Source organism: Blennius ocellaris (assembly GCF_963422515.1).
Source record: "Blennius ocellaris genome assembly, chromosome: 5".
NCBI classification, from domain to species: domain Eukaryota; kingdom Metazoa; phylum Chordata; class Actinopteri; order Blenniiformes; family Blenniidae; genus Blennius; species Blennius ocellaris.
The window spans coordinates 7,064,837-7,084,601 of NC_137654.1; the positions used below are offsets into that span (position 1 = coordinate 7,064,837).

Consider the following 19,765-nt stretch of genomic DNA (forward strand, 5'->3'; position numbering starts at 1 on the left):
AACACTGTACTATACACTGCACTGTACCTAGTATTGTACAGTGTATAGTAAGTATACATAGTAAGTGTACTGTACACTGCACTAACACCGCATGGAACAGAAAAGGTACTATTTTACCGTAATGTTCTGAAGTGCAGCTCATCATATCAACTGTCACGTACAAATCTTCCACCAAATGAAGCAGAGCGACAACAAGGTTCTCCTTGGTACTCCGTGAACAATGAAGTCTAACCAGGTCCCCATATGTCAGACAACTGGATTCAACCCCCGGGTCGTATTCACCTCCCACCCCTTGCTTTAGTGCTCCCCGTCAAAATTGACCGATCTGTTTGAACTACTCTTAAATTAGCACAAAAAAAAACATTTTTCATCACCAAATTGTGATGCAAACATTCTTTAGCTGTGAACAAAGTCTCAAAGTTGTGTTTAACATGAATTTATAGAATTAGACATAAAATAACTGCAGTGAAAATACAAATCAGCCGCGAAAATCAACCAGGGAGGAAATCAGCCAGGGGGGGAGATCAGCCAGGGGGGGGAGATCAGCCAGGGGGGGAGATCAGCCAGGGGGGGTTGGTGCTGGGGCTTCACACTCCTAACCAGACTGGCAGAGGCTGGTCTTCAAATCAAATAATGATTGAAAGGACATGAAACTGTTGTCAGGACATAGTTGCTGGAATAAAGACCTGCCAGACTCTGCACCCCACAGACTTTTTTGTAGCCTCCTAGTTTGAGCAATATACTCCTGCTGAATCAACAGACTGATGTAGACTTGGACGTCCACCAGGTCCATTTCTCTCCAGGTGTCCCCAACCACACGCTTCCCCTCCAGGTTATGTCATCTCCAGTATAATTCCCTCAACGGACTCTGGTAAAAAGAGTTGGAAGCTGGACTTGATGTCATCCACATGAGATGTTGTATACCATGTTGACCCTGGCATCATCTTTATGATGTTTTCCACTCTCGCTCTATTTCCTCTGTCCTGGGGGGATGAAGACCAGAGCAAGTGTCCTCTGGGACTGGAATGTCTCCTCAGGTGCCTGTTCTTCAGGTGCCTCTCCCTCTCCATCTGCTGACTGGTCAGTCTCCTCAAAGTCTGGAGCAAAATCCGAGACATCCTCTTCTATCTCTGGTTCAATTTCAGTGTCCTCTTCATCATGTCCAAAAAGCTGGACCAGAACCTCTTTGACAGAGAACCTCTTGGTCAGTGGCCTCCTCATTGTGCTCAGAGTAAAAGGATTGCAAAGCAAACATCAAGCTGTATATATGAGATCTGTGTGAAGATGTTGATGAGTCTGGAAGGTGTGGTTCCCATAACAGACTCCTTCTCGTTTGTGTGAAGAATCTACATTGTTAATGCTCATGCCAACAGACTAACGGTAGAATCCAGGGAGAGTGACATACCGGAGCTCACTGCCAGACACAAAAGCAGCCTCTATGGTTGAGTGTCAGGCCCCGTTTACAAGACAACTTTACAAGGTGACAACACCTCATTCGTTAAAAAAAAAAAAAAAAAAAGGTGTTTCCACTGCAGCAGCGGACACAGTGACGAGGATGTAGTTAGTATGTCAGACCACGGGAGGGCGCTGTTGCTTGATTTTGTAATGAAACTACACAGACGTGTGCAGAGCACAATATGAAAATGGAGCACATTTTCACATTTTCTTTACTTGTCCTCTATTAAAACAAATGTGGGGTGATATAAAAGATTGGATTTCTAAAGAAACGCATCTACAACACTGCCAGCTAGACTTTTTGTGATTATTTGGATCAATAAGTATCAGCTCTGCCTTGTTCCCGTCTCCAAAATGTGCATGTGCAACTTAAAGTTAAAGCAACTAAAGTTTGCGTACTTTTACACACAGTGTCCCACAAAGTTAATTTTTTAAGATCACAAACTTTGCAGGTGATGTGGCATACTCATCTTTCAGGACTTGTGTTTTGCAAAATCAACCTTTATAAATGAGACTTCAGGACATCTTAGAACTGTCAAGGTAAAATGTGACACAGTGCCTACACCAGATAAAGACTTATTTCTTAATACATAGATCAATTCTGCCCTCTTTCCAAATACTATCATTTTTTATCTATTTATCACGTTTGTATGACTTAAAAATGTAATTTTGACATTTCCTTGGCTATAGATCATTGAAAACAGTTGTAATTGACTTTTGTTGATGCTTTTATTTTGGAGATTCCTGCTTGAGCATGTTAGTGGGACTCGGTTTCTTCAAATCGTTATTGACAATATCTGCCTGTGACAGTGAAATTGGTCCTGCAGTATTCCTGCAGTACTTCGTGCAGCCACCAGGGGGAGCTGAAGGATTAAAGCCTGTTTAAATTCCCTTCTCACCTCATGTGTTCTCCCCACAGGTCTGCAGGAGTGGAGCAGCTTATGTATATCAAAGAGGATCTGATCATCCCACACGTGAGTATTGTGACATCACTTCCTGTCTCTGTTTTGATTTGCTTCCCTTCAGAAGATCCCGTGTTGGACGAGGCAGATTCTTCTTCATCGCTGCAGCGTCGCTGCCAAATTCCTGCTTTGCTTGATTTTTGATGAGTCAAATACAAACTTTAAGTTGTAGAATTACAGCAGCGACAGAATCTGAATCATGTTTACAACACAAACAAATGAGGTTGAAACTTTGGTAAATGCAAGCAAAAGACATAATTTACAAGATATTGAATAACTTTGAACCTCATCGTCATTGAAGGATGTGAGGTCGTTGGTGTGATCGTCGCTCTTTCACAGACTGAGATGTCTCTCCTGGAATATCTGTGTCTCAGAGCAGGTTTTATAAAAGTAATCCATCCTGGTAAATCCAAAAGTGAAGCCTTCTGTAATTATTAGATCCAATTTCAGTATCGAACAACAACCGATAGTCACCATTTTCTTCTTCATCTGTTTCATCTGTCGTCTGACAAAGATATATTTAAAACTGATATATTTTATGGTTCATCTGAACAATTCTGCCTTTGTGAATCATCCAAAAAGAATATTGCTTTGTGCGTTTCCATAACGTAACGTAACCATCCTGAAAATCCCCGCAGGGGGTCGGAGCCCAGCGTGAACTTCAGTTTAACTTTGCCTGAACAGCAGAGAACAAGAAGCTCCAGTCCTGTTCCGCCAAGCAAAGAGCTTATAGAGGATTTTTTTTATACTTTTCATTGTATTTTGCACCAGAATGTTTCATTAAAATTGACTTTATGTTGAGATTGTGATCATTTTCAGGACAAACTGTTTGATCTTGTAAAAATATAGACATTTCATTCCATCCAATGTGACCACATCAAAGAAACACTTTGAAGTGTAAATTTAACGTTTGTTATAACAATATTTTACCAGTCTGGTCACTCGGGATGAAACTGGACTGTTTGTGGTCCCTGAAGTACATTATATCTTATTTCATCAATATCTTGTATACATCTTATATACACGTGTGTACATGTAGGTACATAACCAGTTATGTGGTTTTAAATTACCAAAGCATATTTTATGTTCAGTTCGTTCAACATCAACTGGTCCTACAATTTGCAGCAGGGATGAATGCAGACCCCAAATAAAAACCTTCTTCTGATTATTTTTTTTACTTTTTTGTCTCAGTTGTAGTTCTTCACATGGATTTAACTTCTACTACACACACACTACAAACAACTAACTTTAATTTGAGTTGAGATAAGATGGTCAGAGTACTTTTGTCCTCAATTCTTTAATGCACGTGGCACAAACATCCCCATGTAGCACGTCGGCAGTTTTGTCTTCGTTTATTGTTCTATGTTTGTAAAGCGGCTCATTTTCAACACCATTCAGTAGCAAAAGTTTCTATAAAGATTTTTTTTGTGGCATAAATTTGTGTCAGATTGAATATACGTTCTCTTGTTTTTGTAATCCTCGTTGTCACGTTGCTGCTCACAGCAGTGACGGTCCTGCAGCGTTACAGATCCAGACCGACTCGTCTGGTTCTGCATTAACACAATGGAGACAAATAGAAATGTCTCGATGCCGCCAGCGCCGCAGCATGAAGGGTAACTAGTAAAATAAATAACTTTGAAGCGTTTTACGACTGATCATTAGTGTGTTTGGTTTTTGAATGGTTTTCCTTGTTTGTGTGTTTCAGCATCACAGCTTCTACGACTTCATCGTCACCAAAGCCAGAGGCAAATCTGGTGAGTGTCTCCAGCGTCGTGCAGCAGGAGTGACGAGGGTTTGAGACGCTGCTTACTGGCTTTTTAACCTCCTCACAGACGACAAGTTGTGTTTGTGGAGGTTAAAGAGACTGCAGTTCTTTACTGTTTCTCCGTTTCTACCAGCTGCTTTCTTTTTATTCACACAGTTTGAGAGTTTTTCCTTCTGCACGTCTGTGTTGCTGAAGAAACGTGAACGTAAAGATCACCGACGGGTTTCTTCTGCACCGACGTCTCTGTGCTCTGAGATTCTCCCTCCATGTGACAGGATGTTTCTCTGAAGCACCAGAACCAGGCAGCGGTTTGATCGTCATACCAACCAGACTCTCTGTGACGGGAGACGTGTTTTCTGTCCCACAGGGCCGCTGTTCAGCTTCGACGTCCACGACGACATCCGGCTGGTGAACGACGCCACGGTGGAGAAAGACGAGGTGAGCTGTGTGGAACCGGGTGTGAGACCTGCAGAGAGGAAGCTGCAAAGACCAGCGGTCGTCCTCATGGCTCTGCTCTTCAGAACACTCTCCACACAGACCGTGATGAACAGTTCAGAGACTTTTCTTTCACTCCCATGATGGCGAACAAGGAAAAGCCTTAAAAAATAACGTCGTCACTCCACCGCCGTCAGTCACGCCCGCAGCGGCGAGTCAACAAGCTGTTGCCTCGACTGGATTTGTACCTGCCAACCTGTTGGGTCGCTCTGGCTGCCAACACCACCTCTCTCTGCTTCACCCACCTTCTGTTTCCATCCAACAGGGTCTGATAACAAGAATCACTCTAGTTATCTACGCCTATCTATTCATTCATTCACTCATACATTTATTTATTTATTGGTTTGTATGGATTTTACCAACTTTTCACAGAAACTACTCACGCGAATGACGTGAAATTCTCAGACATGATTTGTCATCATCTAAGAACCAATCGACGAGACTTTGGGACGTCGGCGTCAAACCGTTTCCGAATAAATTCACTAAAACTGAGGAAATATTTTCCCTACAAAGCGAGCGAGAGAGGCGCCTCATGTCGGAGATGAGAGTCTGTTGCCATGGAGACGCTCCCTGCCCAGGGTTTCACACAGTGACGTCGCTACCTGACCTACTTAGTTAGCATAGAGCATAGCGAACGGCTCTCATGCTAACGACGCTAACGTGGTTCCGGAAACAAATGTGGCGTTGACGAAGGTCTGCGTTCATATGGTACAAATGTAATGGGATTACATTTGGTACATGTAGAGTCAGATGTCAGTGAAGCAGCAGATTCATCTGAAGAGGAAGGAGGAGTTCACATTGTACTGAAAAAAAAAAAGAGATTTCCGGTTGTGACTCAAAGATTTTATGAAAATATGTGTTAAGCATTCCCTTATACTGCACTCATGTGGTTTCTGACACTGACAACCGCCATTATCCCAGTTAGCAACAGTTAGCGAGGGGGGGGCGGGGCTTAGCCAAAGGTCAATTATATCTTTTGTGCCACAAAATATATTTGACCGCATCCTGCTGAAAACACACACACACACAGTGCCTGCTACTGTACGATGCTACAGTTATTTTAAAGACTTCCATGAACCTACAAAACCAATTTCAGCCTCTGATAGCAGCTGCCATCTTCAGCCACACTCTGTTAATGCTCTCTCAGAATAACAGGAAAACACTGTCATTACACTGAAGGCCTGTAATCAGTTGGTGGATGGCCTCGGAATATTGATGTGCTATCTATACACCTTGATTTATGATCAACCGGCGCTCCGGCGAGGGCAAATACAGACGAGCGTCACGGGCAGGGAAATCTGTGACAATCCTAAAACGGGACTCTCACTAATTTCTGCTCGGAGGTCGTAAGCGATTCGTCACGTCCATATTTCTGTCCGTCCCCTGGAGTCAGTGTTGCAGCGGCAGCGGCACGATCTGAAGCAAATGAACGGTTGAAACGGCGCCTTGTGTTTGGAGACGAGAACAATAAAAAAAACATCTCCAGTCTTCTCAACACAGACACTCAATGGGATTTGCATTTTTAAAGACTTAACATAGTGACATACTAAGTTGGTCTCATCTTCAGCAGCGTTTTCCCTTTCTAAGATTGTGTCGTACTCTTTCCACATGAATAATTCTTCACACAGGCTGCATTTCCTCCAAAAGTACCTGAACCAACCAGCGGGGGATGGTAGAACGAGTAGAACGAAGGTGACAGAGGATCCAAACAGCTAAAAAAACAAACAAACAAACAACTAAGAGTGCTCCATTGATGTAGAAGTTGAAGACGAGGAAGAGGGGCTTTCACCCACCCGACGAACTGAAAATCACAATAAGCAAGAGGACAGGATGAGAGAGACGTGCGAACACACCGGTGAATATTTAATGATATATAAATTAGTAATGAGATTTAATTTCCCACGCATCGATATATAATCCCCACACTGGCTCTTTCTAGGTGTTTAACCTGACTGACTCTCACTTTTCACCATTTTTCTGGATGATTTGCCTGTTTGTTTTGTGCAGCTGGTTGTTGATCACTGTCTCTATTGAGGAAAACAATATTGATAATCGTATATTGCCATTAAAAAAAAAAAAAAAGACTAAGATATGACATCTGGGCCTCGTGGCCCTACACTCATTTTAATACAGATAAATGATCATTAATTTGCCCGTTAGAATATGAAGTCATCCAATCAGAGATTGGATGGAGAATCCAATGTGTTTTGACCGTCAGAGGTTCAACTGGAAGTAAATAACCGAAGTCACCGTTGCCATTTTGTTTTTCGTCTCTTCCCGTCAAAACAAACTCCAGCTGTCGTTCGCTGTGGTGAAACTGAAGCATGAGGTCGTCTCATCCTCTCGACGGCGAACCTGGAGGTTAGACGGGTACGTCGGGGAGACGGCCCCAAAATCCTGTTGGGATTTTGTTCTCGCCGTAAACCTCGCCGCCATGTGAGGAGCTTCAACCACCTGCAGGGGGGCGGAGCCACAGCTCCCCTTCAAACACTCCCCCCCTTTTTTTTTTTTTAATAATTAAGATGAAAATATTTTTCCTTATTAAATTCCACTGCCTCTAACGATGATGTGTCACTTTTGGCAGCTTTCCTCAATTTTCTGTGTTGTTTTGTAACATGGACAAGCCCCGCCCACTCATACCTGTCATACCAGCAGCAAGTAAGAGCAGCGACACTCACTTTAACCGAAGCGACACCCTGAAGTTAATCAAACAACAAAACTGTCCGCACCCAACGGAGGGGGGGGAAAAAAAAGAAGAAAAGGTCAGGTATAATTTCAGCCTGAGGGTTGACATTATCGCTCTCAATATTGTATTAATGATTACACCAATGGAATTCTCCGGGCATTTCACATCCTAGACTTCACTGCTTCTCTGCTCTGGCTCAGATGAAAAAGATTATCCGTCTGCACAAAGAGCTAAACGTTGCGGCGGAGCTCTGCAGCTTCGCAGCCAGACGCTCGCCGCAGGTAAACAAGCAGCTGCAAATAAAGGAGCGCAGAGACACGGCGGGAAACATGAAGGTCTTGGGAGGACAAATAAAGGAATGGGCTGCGCTGATCAAAGGCCGTGCAGCCGGTTCTAACCTGATCGACACCGGGGAGGAGGCCGGGCGACGCCTTTCGGAACCTTTGAGGCCAAATTCTTGTCTTAATGCAGACTGGAGTCAGGAATTACACACAGACGAGAACCAGAGCTGCTTAGTAACAATCCGGTTGAAGCTGATTCCTGCTCTCAGCAGTGAAACTTCCCTAATTCACTACTTTGGCAGGTCGCCCCGTGTTTCTTATTTGATGATCATTCGCTTCTTTAGCGAGTCTTTTTGTCCCGCGGCTCACTCATTTGAAGGAGTTTTAAACCACCATCGACTATGTTAGCTAAATGTTTACTCACATTTAAAAGACAGAATGAAGAAGCAGAGCTATTATTATTTTATTCAGACTAATGTGGTACAACTGTCAAGAAAAGTAAAAGGCGAAAATAAACTTTTGGTACCATACTGTTTTCTTACACTATAATATTTTCAACTATATGTCATTATTAATATCTTACAATCAAAATCAAAGTCTGGTGAAAATTTCATTGTGAAATGTGAAACTAGACGACCACTTTTGATGTTATATTGTCATGAAACATGACATTTTTTAATAGATAGATTCTTACATTAATACTAATACACACACAACTATTAATTAATATTATTATGACCGTCTTTTACAATCTATAGATGATATATTACTGGTAAAATATTAGTAATACTACCATAATAATAATAATAATAATAATAATAATAATAATATTAATAATATTATTAATAATAAAAATAATATATACATGTTAAAATACTGTTTATGGAGAACAAAAATGCGAAAGTGCTTTAGAGAACAAACTCATACAAAATATACAAGTTACACAAAAATGTTCATGAAGTAAAAACAGAAACTTCAAGATGGATAAAAGCAGAAAAAAAAAAATATATAAAAATATAAAAATATAAAAAAAAAAAATATATATATATATATATATATATATATATATATATATATATATGTCATAGCTGTTATTATAAAAGAGAAATGTGTTTTATCACCACTGATTTATTCTTGAAATAGATGATATGAAGTTTAAATAAAGATTCTTATATTCCTGTCAAATCAACAAACCACAAGATGAACACAACCTCTGAACTTTCTGGAAGGAGTCGTAACTCGTTCATGAAAAAGGTTAGTATGAATGAAAACCACACAAAGTTCTGATCGAAATGGTTTTTACTCCTTCACCGTTGATCTAAAAGCCATGTCCATCTTTTCAAAAAGATTTGGAGCATGTCTTGTTTAAAGTTTGCTTTATTTTCACATTTTCGCACAAATGAAAATATAAATCCATCCTTCTGTTCCACTGCGTATCTCTGAGTCACAGGATGAGAAGGAAAAAGGTCACGAGGGGGTTATTTATCAAAATACAGTGAATTATTCATCTTATACATAGAATAACAACAAGAAATGTTTAAGATTTGTTTAGTTTATTTCATTCATTGTAAAAAGAATAGACAAGGTTTGTCTATTCAATATAGAACAAAACCTTTCAAATTCCTCAATGAAAAGGAGCAGAAAGATGATTAAATGTATATATATTCTACCCCTTTATCTGCAATAATCTTTTTCCATTGAAAATGAAAAGCAAACAGCAAGTTAACAATCAAAGTGACGATAAAGTCCGAGAGGCTTACATAAACACTCCAGCTTTTATCGGCGTTTTGTTTACAAAAACAAAATTACCAACAGACAATAACCCTGAATAAAAAGGGGTCTGACAATAAACCAGAGAAAATGAGTCAATAAACCAGCAGCTCACCCCCGCTGCTTTCAAATATGCCCAAAGTCCAATAAATGCAGTAATTTGTGGACTTGGCGTCCATCAGCAGACCAGGAGGAGGCGGATGTTTGGGGGATTATTTATGTGTGATGATGGAAGAGGGGTCAACTTTTAATTTGTGGAGTCATTGTTCTGCTCTTGATTTAGCAGCGTCGCCCTACACTCAGATAATGAAACACTTTGACAGAAAGTGTTTTATGAAACACTTTCCCAGGAAGTGGTTTCCATAAAAGTAGATTCCCTCCAGCAGGAGTGGGTCAGGAGGAGGAAGCAGTAGGTTTCCTTCACAGAGTCTTCTTCCAGTCACATTCTCTCAGGTGGACGTGCAGCCAGCCGTTATGAAACCTTCTTCTCAGCGGCCAGACGCTTTGGTTGTAACGAGAAAACCACTTCTACGTGTCTGAACACAGGATCTGCAGGACGAATCCTCCCTCGTTCACCTGGTCTGAGTGGTTGTGTTGCTAACGTTGACTGATGTTGGCAGGCAGATGTGCACACGTCAGGGCATCAATGTGAAACCAAGATAGATCAAGTCTAGAGTGGACGACTTAAATATGAATTCTGCGTTCCATTAAAGCAGTGGTTCTCAATTATTTTCTGTCATGCCCCCCCTAGAGGACAAAAACATTTTCAGGCCCCCCCCCCGAATTGTACTACCATTGAGAACCTGATAATATTTATTTGTTTATCTGTATAAACCACTGTATGAGTTGCTGGCACCAGCATTCTGCATACAATCGCCTGATTATCAAAATAAATTAATAAAATGATCTGGAGGCCCTTTTTTTTATCGTTCAAGCATGAATAAAGACACTAATACTGATAGTCGCGCCTGCCTCACGCCCCCCCTGACACCCCACCACGCCCCCCCAGGGGGGGCTTGCCCCACCATTTGAGAAGCACTGCATTAAAGAGAGCTTGAGGGGAACTTCAGGCCAAATGTCTAGAGGTTTAAGTCGAAGCAGAAGCAGCCCTCTATGAGGACACTTCACCCAGGCGCCCAAACAGATGGAGCGAAATAACCTAGTAATATCCCGAATTCTTACAAAATATAATGTTATAAAACCTGAAATGTAATAACTGGTCAATAATGTAACAAGATTTAAGAAGAATTCAAATGTGAGCTTAATGTGTTTAATTATATACATCCTCTTGTACAAATGATTGGAGAAGGAGGTTACAGATTATAGAGCACATTAGACTATACATAACTCCATAACTACCATAAACTGTATGTAGATATCAGCAGTTCAAACTTCTAGAAGTCATTCTTTCACTGTTATTCAAGTTCAAGTAGTTCAAGTCCAAACCAAAAATCATTGACTCACTTTTTGAGGAAAGAAAATTATTACACTAATCTGGGAAATATAATTTGCCTGTTTCATGATGTAATATTAAAAGTTTTTTTAAGTTTTGTGCTCAGTGTCTCATTTCAGGTTTTATTACATCATGTTTTAGAACAGTTCTGGTCGTTGTTACATATCGGGCTCGAACAGGCCTTTTGGAAGTAAAGCATCTTACAGTGGAGGGTGGTGGTCTGGAGGGTGGTGGTCTGGAGGGGCGGCGGTCTGGAGGGGCGGCGGTCTGGAGGCGCGGCGGTCTGGAGGGTGGCGGTCTGGAGGGATGGTGGTCTGGAGGGTGGTGGTCTGGAGGGGCGGCGGTGGTCTGGAGGGGCAGTGGTCTGGAGGGGCGGCGGTCTGGAGGGGCGGCGGTCTGGAGGGATGGTGGTCTGGAGGGGCGGCGGTCTGGAGGGGCGGCGGTCTGGAGGGGCGGTGGTCTGGCGGGGCGGTGGTCTGGAGGGGCGGCTGTCTGGAGGGGCGGCGGTCTGGAGGGGCGGTGGTCTGGAGGGTGGTGGTCTGGAGGGGCGGCGGTGGTCTGGAGGGGCAGTGGTCTGGAGGGGCGGCGGTCTGGAGGGGCGGCGGTCTGGAGGGTGGTGGTCTGGATGGATGTTGGCCTGTCCTTCGTGTGGCTGAAGCAGAGAGGTGATCAACAGTAAACCAATCCTCCTCCTCCACCACCAACATACAAACTACAGATTGTGTCTTGTCATCGATCACTGGACCACCTCCTTTCCCCACTAATCAAGTTCTCACAAGGTCGAGTGAAAACTACAAGCATACGCATGAAACCGCTCAAACATCTTGCACCTGTGAATGTTGTGTGAGTAATTGGTCAGGGGTTACAGCAAGTCGGTGTCGGGGGGGGGGGGGGGGGGGGGGGGGCGCTAGCGGGCAAACACACTTTTCACATTAGTGCTCTACTCAGATCAACAAGCACAAGTTGATGGCAGACGATGACTAGTGAGTTCTGCCGTAGGTTCCAGTACAGAAGAGGTTTCCAGCCTGGGATGGGGGTTCGTTCTGAGGGAGGGCCCTGCAGCTTTTCCTGATCAGGCTCTGTCAGAATGACATTTATACATGTTGAAAGTGTTAATGAACCGCTTTAAGGAATGTAGACCACTGCCACTATTGGAAGCGATCCGCTGTTTTTCTTCACTGTCGTGTTCAAAGAGGGGGGTGTGTAGTGTTTGAGGGGCCCCCCAGAGAAAACCTCCTGGGAACCATTGTTGTCGTGGCTGCTGGGACACCAGTTGTTGTTCATTGCTGAATTAGTTGCAGATGAACTGGAATCATCGAATTTGCTTGAGACTCTCTATTCTAGCACGAGAAGAGTTATAATTTCTGTTGATCCCAAAAGCTGCTGATGTTAGTATCTTATAATGTGTGAAAGTTTTGTGGAGGAGTGAAAAGTGGTTGGAGCTCTGTGGGTGAGGGAGTAATCCTCTCTAACCACTGTGTCTTAGGGTTCATCTCCACGACAAAAATAAACAATCTTTTTTCTCCCCAGACACTTAAATACACCTCCGTCCACACGTCACTATGAACTCGGCTCAACATGAGGCTTCAGGGCCTGTAGTACACATGCCGGGCCTTTAGGGGCGCTGTGACTCACCAAACACACCAATAATGCAATAAAGCACATAGAAATTTAGAAGTAGATTCCTCCACATAAACTTCTGTATAATTCTAGTTCTATAGGTCTATGGCTGCGCTCCTCCTGCTGCTAGCGTCATGTAGCTTTATGCAGCTCCACCGGAGCTTGTAATGCGTAATTGTTGTGGTTATTTGATGACATCACGGACCGCGGTGGGGGAAGAGGGGTGCGATTACCTCATCTTTTTTCCCACAGATGATCGTCTTTGCCGTCCACACCACGGGGGTTTTTTACGGCACGAGCAACATTCATGGGATCCGTGTTAAAAACAACAATATCTTGGCGCTCCTAAAACACGGCTCACGTGGACAACAGGCCGAAAACAGCTCGTTTCGGTGAACCGGTTTCCTGGTGTGACATCGGTGGTGTGGATCCACACTGGGAATTGAACAATAGGCAGCATCATGACTCATCCTACAAATCCGAACCATTTGTGTGGTTGATGTGCTTCAAAGGGAACGTGATGAATGGTGGTCCTGCCCTCCTGGTGCAGCACGCACGGCTCTTCACACTGAATCAATCAGGATTGGCTGCAGTCGAAGCTGGCCCTGTCATCTTTTATAGACCTCTACTGGAAACACCCAAAGATTTGTATGTTTGCTTCGTAGCGACAACAAAATACCATCCACGCTTGGATTTCTTTTCTTTTTTTTTTTTTTCTCTCTAATAACTTTGGCACACAAACGATCTTCTTTCTCAAATAAGGCCGCCGATGACAGATGTTGTCGGAGAGGCTGAGCTGTTCCGCTTCCCGTATGGGAAAACAATACAGGTGCAACAGGAGAGGGTATGATTTACAATCCTCTGACACACTCCCATTAGTTTTGGCCTGAGGAGAAAACAGTTCTTTTGACTTGGACGTGTTAATAGGGCGGTGAGCCTTTTATTAATTGGAGACTGCGCTAATCTTTCTGCAGACTTTAGTGCTTTACGCTCAGGTAACGAATGAAACACTGATGTTGAGGAATTATCGCTGACAAGCCACAAAAAGATGAAATGGAAAGTGCTGTCAGGCAAACGGACTGGCACAAAGGTCAAACTGACCTTCATCATTTTTCATCCATTTACAACCAACACTGATTTTTTAAAATGGTCTAATCTACAGCTCAGTAAAGTAAAACACCTGAAACAGCCAAGAGAGCTGCAATTGCTAAAAAAAAATGAATAAAATAGCGAGAGAGAAAAAAAGTTTAAATACAGGGAAAGTGCTCACACAAAATGAAAAAAATATATAGTATAGCATTTTTTTCAAGCAAAAGAAAAAACAGGGGGAAAAATGAAGACAAAAAGAAAATAAATTTCAGAAACACAAAAAAGAAGGAAAAAGGGGAAAAAATTGCTAAAACTACTCTTATCATTAGGAAATGCACAATGTCTAAAAATAGTCAAATATCTAAAACTGCATAAAACGACAAAAGCAGGAAAATCCATGAAAAACAATCTTGAATAATGTTTACAAACGTCAAATATTGAATAAAGTATTTCTACATTGTTGCTTCACTTCATGAATACAAGCTGCAAATGTGTATTTTTTTTCTGTATTCCAGATTATTAACACTTTGCGGCCCCAGACAAATTTTATTTGGTGGAAAATTGCAAAAACGGCTCTTTGGTCGTCAAGGTTGACCTCTGATTTGTCCTGTTTATGACAACTCAAATACTGTGAAAATACAGGAGCCAGACGTCAGACACCCTTTCCAACAGTAAAAAAAAAACGCACTTCGATGGGAGAGCAAAAACAAAAAAAATAGCAACCAAAAACCAGCAGACATAAACCAGCTTCTCCTGCAATCTGGGAGGTAAAATGACAAAGTCTGACATCTTTGTCGGATTTCAACCAGCTGTTTGGCTGCAAGGTGAAACTGTCAAAATACCTCTCTGTAGTTTACATGCAAGTTTGACAAGACGTCTGCTCAGTATGGATAGTTTCCTACATAAACGCAGCATGTCAGGTGGTTTTGATAAGCTCCATCAGTCCATGGTTCTTTTTGTATTTCCTTCAGTCTTTTGTCTGAGGATGATCACGTTGCACAGCTTAGACACAGCAATCTATTTATTTATCTTTGACTCGAGTAAAAGGTTATTTATGGTTACAGTACATGGAGTTGAGAAAGGTAAATGGACATCTGCAAAGATCTGCACAACACTCTTGACCTCGTTCATCAGAAGGTCGTGAAATGTAATTTCTACTCACTTTATCTCTTTAACTGAATTGTTCAACATTTTATAATGGTTCCTTTCTCATCTTTTGTTAGGGTTTTGGTATATTAAGTTCCAGCAGCACAATTGCACATTCACACTGGGATAGTCCAGGACTTGGTTCACTTCGGAGGGAGGGGAACTAAGAATTTTCACACCTTCATTTGGTTCGGGTGGCGTTCACATTCACTTTAGAGACCGGATCAATCTGCCTGGAAAACGTCACGCAATTACAACAGCTGCTGGTTTGGGGGCGCTGTCGCCCAAAACAAACACTGACCAGAGAGGAAATACAGAAGAAACACGGCTCATTGATTGATTGATTGATTGATTGACCACTTTAGCCCATGGTGGCTAGGCTAGTTAGCTCGTGGCTAATGGGTAGCCACAAACAACCACGATATCTAGTCTTCAGACCAGATATCATTGAGCTCCTTTCTCACCACCTCTGCCTCTCTACTCCACGTCTGCCTGGGGGAGATTTTCCAACTTTTTATTTCTGCGTGAACACACCCTTTGACAAAGATGAAAGTGTTTCATTTGGGTTGAACACAAAACCTGGTCAAGAGACATGAGAGCACCAGAACCACTGCAGGATTTATCACAGGCCAGTAATTAATCAAAAAGTCCTTTCAGTCTGAGAGCGCTGGCCTCTTGCAGACTTATTGGATCTTAAAAACACATGCAGATACTCCTCAACCGGTCTCTGAGTAGAGGCATATGATGAGTTGCAGATCTGCTGCTCAGGTATTTCTTTAGGCCATAATTTACTCACAGACACAAATTCACCATCTGCTGCAGCCTCAAAGTTCTACCTTTGACTTTTACTCTGAAGGAGACAAAACTGTCGAGAAGACAGTGATTAGTTTGTGATTTCAATGTTAAAATGTTAAAACTAGGGATGTCCGATAATATCGGCGGGCCGATATTATCGGCCGATATTGACTTAAAAATGTAACATTTGGAAATATCGGTATCGGATTTTTACAACCGATATTGGAATTTCCGAGTCTGCATGAACGCAGCATGGGACGTTTACGGGCGCGCGCTTGATGACGTTTAACAACAACAAATACAACACGCTGGACTCGTGGCTAAGAAGGAGAAGCCCGGTGAATGAAATGTCCGTGGAGGACTGGAGGCTCAACCAGGCCCTCTTCCCTGCTGGTACCAGTACCTGACTGCACCCTGCACCAGTGTTGACAGTGAACCACTGTTCAACACTGGTACCAGTACCTGACTGCACCCTGCACCAGTGTTGACAGTGAACCAGTGTTCAGCACTGGTACCAGTACCTGACTGCACCCTGCACCAGTGTTGACAGTGAACCAGTGTTCAGCACTGGTACCAGTACCTGACTGCACCCTGCACCAGTGTTGACAGTGAACCACTGTTCAGCACTGTTGCCCACATCATTGATGAGAAGAGAAATCACAGACATTGCTGAGATGCTTGTATTCATACAGGGAAATCGACCTCTTACACATGAGGACATGGGAAAAGAAATAGACCAGTTATATGGACGAGTCAACTTCAGTCTTTGTTTTTGTTGCACTTTAAAGGAGGGCTGTTTTAATTTTGTGAGCATTTCTGTGCCTTTCTTCTTTATATTTACACTATTTTGTTCCTCTTAAAAGAGATTGAGCCCAGTTTGAGTCTATTATTTGACAAGTTATGTCCAGTTATTCATTCATTGACTGTTTACAACTAATGGACTGCAGATATGCCTCTTCCTTTTTTTTATATTGTCTGTGGTGTTGTTGAGTTTGTTGTTGAGGTTTCTCTCTAACACTAAATAAATATGGCACTTTTTTCCAGAATTTAAGTTGTTGTTCTCTTATTTTTCTCAGTGTGTACATTTGGAAAGCCATGTTTGATTCACATATGCATCCAGTGGGGCATCACAATAAAATTAGGCATAATGTGTTAATTCCACAGTAGGAGTTATTTTATGTTGTTGTTACCTAACAGTTTTGATGTAAAAAGCCAGCATATATCGGTATCGGTGATATCGGTATCGGAAATTAAGAGTTGGACAATATCGGAATATCGGATATCGGTAGAAAAGCCAATATCGAGCATCCCTAGTTAAAACATTGTTTTTTTTAAGTTTTCCTTCACAAACACATCAGAATCTGCTGAATGTTTCATCACCAAACTCCACAGAGAGCCTGATAATAACACGAGCTGCTCTCCGGGGGCTGATTTACACTATGACCTCACGTAGCACTGACCGCTAATGTTTCACATGGGAAAATTAAAAACAGTCCAACTTTTGCTTTTTTTAAAAATATATTTTTAAATCTTTGCAGCTGTGAGCTGTTAGGATGATGCAGTTGTCGCTGGCAATTCCTGTTTATTGTGAAATCTAAAATGGTCTGAAAACTGTTTTTTTATTATTTGAAATTGCATAATAAGTGTTGTTGAAATTGTTCCTGTCCAAAACTTACATTTGTAGATTCGTTTATTTGGCGGTTATTTGAATGTATTTGTATGACCAAATGTTGTTGTTTTTTTTGCACTGAGATGCAATTTTCTCAAAAACTGTATGGTAACTTTTTTCCTTTCTAATTGCAGATATAAAGCCCAGCTTCTTCATCCATGTTGAGGAAAGATTACACGTAATACACGTCCATGTTCACTGTCTTCAATTCTTTTGTAGCACTGGGAGAATATCAGTGACCACAGATTGACAGATTTCCCGCTCCAGAAACAGACGTAGAGTGCCATAAATTGAGAAATAAAACAAAACAAAGCATATTTCTGACAGTCGGGCAGGTATTTACGTCACATGAAGTAATCGTATAACTTATAATAGCAGCACATATGAAAACAAATACACCATATATTTTGTAATATGGGATAACTCCAAATAAACCAGCAATGTAAATGAGGACACAAAACCTGACTGTTATGTCTTCATAACATATAATCAGGCACGGGAGACGAAATCGTACTGATCGTTGGGTCTTTAGTTTGGTTGTCCATCAGAAAAAGAAAACATTTTACTTAAAGGTATACAGGAGGATTTTCAGGAATTTTAGGAAAGAACCGCCCTCTCCACCGTTTGAAAAAAATGCGCATGCGCAACGCTGTACCTGCTCCCGAGACGGAACGCCTACTAAAACGCGTGCGAGAGACATGCACGAGCCCAGTTCTCCTCGTGCACGCTCTGTTTACAAGTCACAAGTCGGCATCGCTCACACAAGCTCACTTTACAAGAAGATTTGCACCAGAGGGGGTGAAACTGTGTAAAAATGTCAGAGAATAATGCGTCGGGTCGGCCACCGGCATGATGAGGACCGTGTGGAGTGAACTGCGCGCAGGGACGAGCACGTACGACGGGCTTACGTCATAAATCACCAGAATGATTGACAATTGGGAGGACCAGTTACTTTGATGATCCACCCGGAAGAAGAAAATCCTCTACTATACCTTTAACAAAAATCTCTCAATCAGAAAATAACTCGCTATACCAAACTACAAAGAAACATTCTTCTCCTACAGATTATTATTATTATATTACTACTATGACTAATTTAACACAAATGACTTACCTGCCGTAGGGAAGAGGGTAGACTACCTCACCCCCCCCCCCCCCCCCCCCCCCCCCCCCGGACTGAACCCTGGGGATTGTTCTGCCCCAGCTAGGAGGGTTAGTCGCCGACTACAGTAATATTAACAATATGTCAGTCGGTCCGGTGGTCGTCGGTTTCTTTTAGGGTGATTACGACCAGTGGGTACGTTGGTCGCATCGTCTCTATGAGAAGATTCTACGAGCTCTGGTCTAGGAGATGTTAAGGTCGGGAGTCGCCACAGGGAAGTCCTTCGGTGTGTCTGGATCGATGTTCAGTTCTTGAGGTTGCTCTTGCCGTTCAGCTGGTGATGACGACCACTGCTCCGGATAGACGTTCACCTCAGAGCAGATGAGGCTGGTGGAGAAGCGTCGTCCTGGGACCCAGGTGTGTGTGCAGCACAAGCTTCACGCTTCCCCGTCTCCCATCAAAAACTCTTGTGTGGTTTTTCAAAAGGTCCTGAATTTGGTCGGCATGGTCTTCTCTGACCAGAAACACTTCCTGCCCATTGAGTCTGAGCTGTTTCAGCTTCCTGCGGCCGAGCGGTGCTGGAAACTTTCCCTGAATGATGTACAGTAGGAAGAGACATTCTTTGTCCATTGTGTTCCACAATGACATCCACTGCTCCTAACACTGGGACAGACTCACCAGTGTAAGTCCTCAGCTTCAATTTGGTCACTCTCATGGTCACTCTTCCTTGGACCCAGCCTCGGATACCATGGAGACGCGGGTTCCGGTGTCAACCTACATTTTCACTGGTTTGTTTTCCAACAGTGACGTGACCCAGAATCCACCATCCTTCTCTGTAACAGACAAAACACACACTGTTTCCTCTTCATCAGTGTCAATTGTTCATCACTTTCCATCTTGTTCATGCGTTTCTTTTTGAATGTGTGAGACCCACTTCTCTTAGTCTCAGTGTGTTGTTTCTGTGGTTGAAACTTTATGTTCTTGCATGCACGCGCAATATGGCCTCTTTTACCACAACTCCTGCAGTCCAGATCCTTACACCAACACTCAGTTGCCAAGTGTCCCACAGCGCTAACATAGATTTCCTCCTGCTGGTTGTTTCCTGTTTTCACATGCCAACTTGTGCACCTTGGGTTGAAGCACTGAACTGCCGTGCTTCTCTTGCAGCCATTTCCATGGATGTGCTGATTTCTATGGTCTTGTCTGGCCTCAGATTAGCTTCTGTGAGCAGCGGTTTTTGAATAGCTTCACTGTGCAGACCACACACTGACCTATCTCGTATAGTGTCATTCAGTGAGGGTCCAAAGTCACAATGCTCGGAAAACCTTTTAAGTAAGGCTACGAACTGTGACACCGATTCCCCCTCCTCCTGGCTTCTTTTGTGAAATCTAAAACTTTCAGCAATAATCAGTGGTTTTGGGGAATAGTGCTCTCCCAGAACTCTTACTGTTTCCTCATAGCTCTTGTCAGCTGGCTT

General features: G+C 42.6%; 1 protein-coding gene across 1 annotated transcript in view; it reads left to right on the forward strand.

The window, feature by feature from the left end:
* Positions 1-1,284: 1,284 nt before the first annotated feature.
* Positions 1,285-19,765, forward strand: part of LOC308130148 (interleukin-17 receptor D) — a gene marked incomplete at its 5' end in the record, with an annotated part of 47,401 nt that continues 28,920 nt past the window's right edge. The window contains 4 exons of the mRNA XM_080496346.1: positions 1,285-1,331; positions 2,375-2,429; positions 4,123-4,171; positions 4,550-4,620. Of these exons, the coding sequence (XP_080352472.1) occupies positions 1,285-1,331; positions 2,375-2,429; positions 4,123-4,171; positions 4,550-4,620 (222 nt within the window). The remainder of the gene's footprint in view (positions 1,332-2,374; positions 2,430-4,122; positions 4,172-4,549; positions 4,621-19,765) is intronic.